The sequence below is a fragment of the Pinus tabuliformis genome, chromosome 8, assembly GCF_031772625.1.
Source record: "Pinus tabuliformis cultivar Carrire ecotype Pingquan chromosome 8, CPIR1, whole genome shotgun sequence".
In the NCBI taxonomy this organism is placed as follows: domain Eukaryota; kingdom Viridiplantae; phylum Streptophyta; class Pinopsida; order Pinales; family Pinaceae; genus Pinus; species Pinus tabuliformis.
The window spans coordinates 301,753,773-301,759,812 of NC_142294.1; the positions used below are offsets into that span (position 1 = coordinate 301,753,773).

Consider the following 6,040-nt stretch of genomic DNA (forward strand, 5'->3'; position numbering starts at 1 on the left):
CAATGACTCTTTCCATTTAACTGTTTTGCCAACTTTTCATAATGAACGAGATAAATGAAAATATACCTTAACCTTACACGCGAGATTAAATAAAATCTCAGCATCAGTCACTCTTTTCAATTGACTGTTTTGCTTAACTTTTCATAAAGAACGAGTTAAATGAAAATGTACCCTAAACTTACGTGCGAGATTAAAAGTGATTTGTCAAATCAAAATGAATTGTCCCGCACCATATTTTCCTTTTATTTTATTTTAATCGATAACGTGGACACGATCTAAATATTAATCATGGCTAAGTGTCACTCATCATCGCTTGTGGAACTCTATAAATTCTGCCAGTGCTCTTCTCCACCCAAACATATCGCATTTTAATTCGTTGATTCACTCGATAAACATATTTCTGAATCATCATCTAGCATCACCCATGGCTATTACCTGCGGGAATCTGCCACCAACGTTTGAAGATAAGATAACCATTCTGAGTATTGATGGAGGAGGCGTCCGTGGGATTATCCCTGCAACTATCCTACAATTCCTCGAGGAAACACTTCAGGTATTGTTTATTCTAATCTATTACACCACTAATAACAAAGGATATTGTATATTAACTCTGCAAAACTGAGTGATGGCCAATTTGTTACAGGAGCTTGACGGTCCGGACGTTCGTATAGCTGATTATTTCGACGTTATCGCAGGAACGAGCACTGGAGGGTTGGTGACTGCCATGTTATCTGCTCCAAATGAAGACAATCGTCCACTATTTGCTGCAAAGGATATTACTAATTTTTATTTAGAGCACTTACCTTCTATTTTTCCACCGACGAAGTGAGTCTAGCAGTTCATCTTTTTATTATATTTTATGTAATCAACTAAACAACATCTATGATGTTTATGGGTTGAATTTAACTTAATGGTTGATAGTAAAATGTGAGGGTTGAATTTAACTTAATGGTTGATAGTAAAATGTGAGGGACAAGAATAAAGTCAACTGTTCAATTGATCAAATTTTAAAATCATTTCAAAATTTGCAATTTTGCTGAAGATGACCTCAAAATTTGCAATTTAGATGAAGATGACCTATTCATGTATGAGTGAAACAGAAAATGAGTTATTGATAACCAATCTAGCAATTCATTTTACTATTCTATTTTCTGTAACAACAGCTATATTCTTATAAGTTGAAATTAACTTTCTGTGGATTTTACAGCTATATTCTTATAAGTTGAAATTAACTTTCTGTGGATTTTCTGAATAACTCAAAATCTGATTAAATGGAATAAAGTCAATTGTTTGTTCTAGATCTTGTAAATTAAATTCCAAAATATTTTTGAAATATGCCGTTGAGATATGTGAAAAAATTGTAAATTGTTATTTACAAGAGGAGAACATGTTATTGGCAGTGAGTGTGTTTTTCTTTTCATGTCAATTAAATTTCAGAATATTTTCGAAATCTGCAGTTAAGATATGTGAGCAAGTTATAAATAAGTTATTGAGAATCAAAATGAGATATGAGATTTCATGTCAATTAAATTTCAGAATATTTTCAAAATCTGCAATTAAGATATGTGAGCAAATTATAAACAAATTATTGAAAACCAGTATTAGATATGAAAGAGAGTCCATTTGAAATTGAGTTATTAACAGATATGTGAGCAAATTATAAATAAATTATTGACAACCAGTATGAGAAATGAAAGAGAGTCAATTTGAAATTGAGTTATTAACCATAAGTGTGAAATATATGAATCAATAATAACTTGATTGTGGGTTTCAGAAATATTTTTAAATCTAAAATACAAAAAGCAAGTTAATTAAATTGTATAAGTTTTTTTTGCGAATAGAATTCGAAATTTACCATTAAAATAAAAATAGCATATATCGTGTTAAATAAAAATACCATGTTAATCTGTAAGTGAAATTGGAAATGAGTTATGGGCAGTTATATAATCTGTGAGTGAAATTGAAAATGAGTTATTGGCAGTGATATCGTGACATTGGCACGGGATATGACGGGGCCAAAATATTCTGGGGATTATCTGCACAAGCTCATGAAAAGATATCTGCGAAATATACGTTTACACCAGACGCTGACGAACGTGGTGATTCCCACATTTGACATCAAAATAGAGGAACCTGCAATATTCTCAACTTTTGTGGTAAGATTTTATGATAATATAAATCTACGAAGCGTTCTTTAAAAAGAAGAAGATTTCCAATTTCAGTTACAGCTACTAAATCTGTTTCAGGCCAAACAAAATGAGTTGTACGATGCATTTTTGTACGATGTCTGCGTTGGAACGTCAGCAGCCCCAACATATCTTCCCCCTCACTACTTCAAGACACAAAATTCCACCGGCAAGACCCGAAGTTTCAATCTCATAGACGGGGGAGTTGCAGCTAACAATCCAGTAAGGTTCCTTTTATATATTTTTCATCGTTATCTGTTAATTGGTGACATGATGACATATATGACTGCAACCGAAATTTTGGATGCCACCAGTGCCTTTGGTATCAAAAGTTATATAATGCAGTCTTCTCTAAAATTGTGTTGCAGACATTACTTGCGATAAACGAGGTGACTAAACAAGCTCTTATAGAAAATCCAAATTTTCTGTTCCTACCCACCAAAACTCAGGTGAAGTTGAGTTATAAATAGATTTATGTTTGTATAAGTTGGATTAGCCTTTATGGATACATTCTTTCTTTCATGTTGTTGAATTTCAATTAGATTATAAATTTTGGATACATTATTTCTTTCATGTTGTTGAATTTCAACTAGATTATAAATTTTGGGAATTTTTTAAAATTTAATAACTAAAAAGAAATTAAATAATCTAACATCACCACTATTATTTAAAATATTTCTATAATCTGTAATCTAGACAAAGATAAGTAGATAAAGATAACTATAACAGAACAGACTGTGTTTTAAACAGGACACTGGCAAGTTTCTGGTGCTTTCTCTTGGAACTGGACAGAAAACAGCTAGTTACACCGCTGCTAAGGCTGCAAAATGGGGACTACCTGGATGGTTATACAACAACCGTAAAACACCCATAATTGACATGTTTAGAGAGGCAAGTGCAGATATGGTGGACATTCATGCATCTGTCGTGTTTCAAGCCTTTAATTCAGAACATAACTATCTAAGAGTCCAGGCCAAGTTACCAGGAGATGCAAGCTCAATCGATCTGTCAACGGAGAAGAATCTCCATGACCTGGTACATATAGGCAAAGAGCTTTTAGACGGTCCAGTTTCAAAAATGAATATAGAAAACGGTGTGTTTGAGCCACTGCCACACGGAGGCACGAACAGGGATGCATTGACCAGGTAATTATCATGATTACATAAATCAGAAAAGCCAGTAACTTAGACCAAATGAATGATAGTTTAGAATATATTTAATATGGAAGTTAATCTGGTTTGAAGCATGGTATTAAAGAAAACGATTTGGCAGGTTTGCCAGAGCACTGTCTGATGTAAGAAAATTGCGTCGATCATCCTCGAAAATAGCATCCTCTGCACGTTCTAGGTTGTGAATACAGCTGCAGTGTGGTTCCCTTTTGGTGTAACAGATTTTGTTTGTTTGTTTTAATGGTTTTTATAGACGTAATGTGGTGTGATAAAATCTACTATATGGGAGAACTGGACTCAGCGTAGTTTAGGTCTATTATTTGAACGTTTAGAGTAGATGTAGTGTGGTGTGATAGAAAGTAACATGGGAACAAAGTGTGCCTGGAATCAAGGGTTGACTGCAGTCCGGCCTGAATATCAAAAGATGCAGTTTTATGTGATGTAATTTTTGAAATCTAATTAACCTGTAAAAGGGCATATGAAAAAGTTTGAATAATAGGATCATGGATGTTGGATACTGCAGTGTTAATTCAATTTTGTGGACTAACATGGACTGTAATAGCGTGATCGAAATATATATTGCATTTAACAAAATATGAAAGTGATTCTTTGAAATGCAGATCTGTAGTTTGTACACAAATTGTGATAATAATGTTGTAGATTTTAAAGTGTGCATGGGCACAAGCAATTGCATTAAAAGCATAGTATTTTATTTAATAAATCTCAGTTTGGCCAGCTGTATATTTAACATGCGTAGTTATACATTCAGATTCTATGGAAATATAATTGAAAGGTTAAATATAGAAGATTAATTAAAATAATTTGTTATTTTAATAACTAATGTTAGCATTAGTTAACAAAAACTGAAAACTTTGCGAGACTCTTTGTATCAATTAACATTTACTCTAAGTTTCAAATAACACCTCTAAGTTGCTTATTGGCTGAAAAAACGATTATATGAACCTATGAAAAAGTGATATATAAAATATAAATCGAAAAGGTTAGGTTAAATTGAATTGATTAGCTTTGGTTTTTGTTCAGAGAATAATGCAAAGCCCGCAAACCCAGCAGCCCGGAAGGGGCAGGGGACTAATAAAATATAATTTAATGTTTTTGTTTTATAATTTTTTTTTCAATATATCAAATATTGAAAGTGATCTTTTGAGATATACAAGTTTTAATTATTTAAAATGAATTTACAATTTTATCTAGTGTATTAAAAATTATATTTGAAAATTTGTTTCATATAATTTTGTTTATATTTATACTTTTTTAAATATATTTATATAGCTTGTTTTGGGTAATTTAAATTGTAATGGTCGTGGAAATGAAATTTCACTCAATTGGGAGTCTTGGGTTCAAATCCTGTGTTATACAGTCGATTAGAGTGAGAAGTTGGAAATGATTTTGAGAGTTACTATTTAAGCATTTCTTGAAAAAAAATATTATTATTTATTATAAATATTTTACATATTTTAAAATATTAATATTTTTTTATTATATAGAATATTGTAGCTTATGTGAAGAAATTTTCCTTAAAATTTTATTTATAAAATTATAATTTCAAATTAAAAAATATTTAAAATCTGTTTATCAAATTAAATGAATTAATATTTCAAAGTGATTGTGTTGATTGAGAGATATTATTATGTAAATGTAAAAAAAAAGAGTTAATCTAAATCCATAATTTATTAAATGCAAGAAGGGATCAAACAAAATCTAATGAGATATTTTAATATAAAATAAGGAATAACAACTAGGGTTTCTTCTGCCTACACTGATTTGAAGCTTCTGTAGCCTCTATGCTAGTTTGTATAGCACCCCCTGGGGGCAATGACAGCCCCTCTTACATGTCAATGACTGCTAATCACTCTAGCGAGGAACCACCATGGATTGGCACTCGCATCTATTGTCAACAAGGCAACCCAACAACGTCATCAAGCTCTGACCACAAACTAACAATCACTCCAATACGGGATTCACCTACTAAATCAAGGAAAAATTTGGGTTGGTGTCGACCACAAGCTCAGGAAGTCCCTCTTCTTAAGATCCCAATGGAAAAATTAGGATCCACCATTGAAACGATGAAGGAAAGAGTGTTGATCTACAAATTTATTAGCCCATGGCCAACAGAAAAAACTCTGCTCAATTGGCTAAGGAGAAACTAGACCATTAAGGGAGATGCATAACTGAAATTAAGCTCATTGGGTTTTTTCACAGTAATATTTAACAACATTGAAGATAGGGACAATATTATGCAGGGAGGACCCTATTTCATGAACTTTGTTGTTCTCATCATCAAACCATGGGTTCTGAAATTCAATATGGAGAAGGAATACCTCTCCAATATTTCAGTATGGATTAGATTATATTCCCTCCCTCGGGAATATTAGGACCCATAAATATTAGCCCACATTCGTAACAAGCTGGGAGAGTTTGTTATGCTCTTACAGATAACGAAGGTAGGAAGATATAATTCCTATGCAAGGTTGTGCATCTATATGGATCTCACGAAACCCCTCCCTGCCAACATTCAACTCAGCTGTGAAGATGGCATTTGGGACAACAAATGACTATGATAAAATCTCGTTTAGATGGAGGTACTTCCATGATTATGACCATCTCGTCAAAGATATCCCTAAGAAACTAGTGACTCAGGAGGTGAATCAAGCCAATGTGAATTCA

At 32.5% G+C, this 6,040-nt stretch overlaps 1 protein-coding gene across 2 annotated transcripts; it reads left to right on the forward strand.

Moving 5' to 3' along the window:
- The first annotated feature begins 343 nt into the window (after positions 1–343).
- On the forward strand, positions 344–3,821 carry LOC149235320 (patatin-like protein 2). 2 transcript variants are annotated; one of them, XM_089461355.1, is made up of 7 exons: positions 344–553; positions 644–825; positions 1,982–2,156; positions 2,247–2,408; positions 2,555–2,635; positions 2,937–3,331; positions 3,459–3,793. In XM_089461355.1, exons 1-7 carry the CDS (start codon positions 425–427, stop codon positions 3,538–3,540), a joined length of 1,206 nt encoding a protein of 401 aa, XP_089317481.1. In that variant the 5' UTR covers positions 344–424; the 3' UTR covers positions 3,541–3,793. The 2 variants fall into 2 exon arrangements, with proteins under 2 accessions (XP_089317481.1, XP_089317482.1); XM_089461356.1 differs by having other exon boundaries at positions 416–553; positions 696–825; positions 3,459–3,821.
- The last annotated feature ends 2,219 nt before the right edge of the window (positions 3,822–6,040 follow it).

Excerpts from the sequence above, each read along its gene's own strand:
- LOC149235320 (XM_089461355.1), top strand. The coding sequence starts at position 425 with ATGGCTATTACCTGCGGGAATCTGCCACCAACGTTTGAAGATAAGATA. Across the intron at positions 2,636-2,936 it reads TCCTACCCACCAAAACTCAG|GACACTGGCAAGTTTCTGGT; the intron begins GTGAAGTTGAGT and ends TGTTTTAAACAG. Across the intron at positions 3,332-3,458 it reads AACAGGGATGCATTGACCAG|GTTTGCCAGAGCACTGTCTG; the intron begins GTAATTATCATG and ends ACGATTTGGCAG.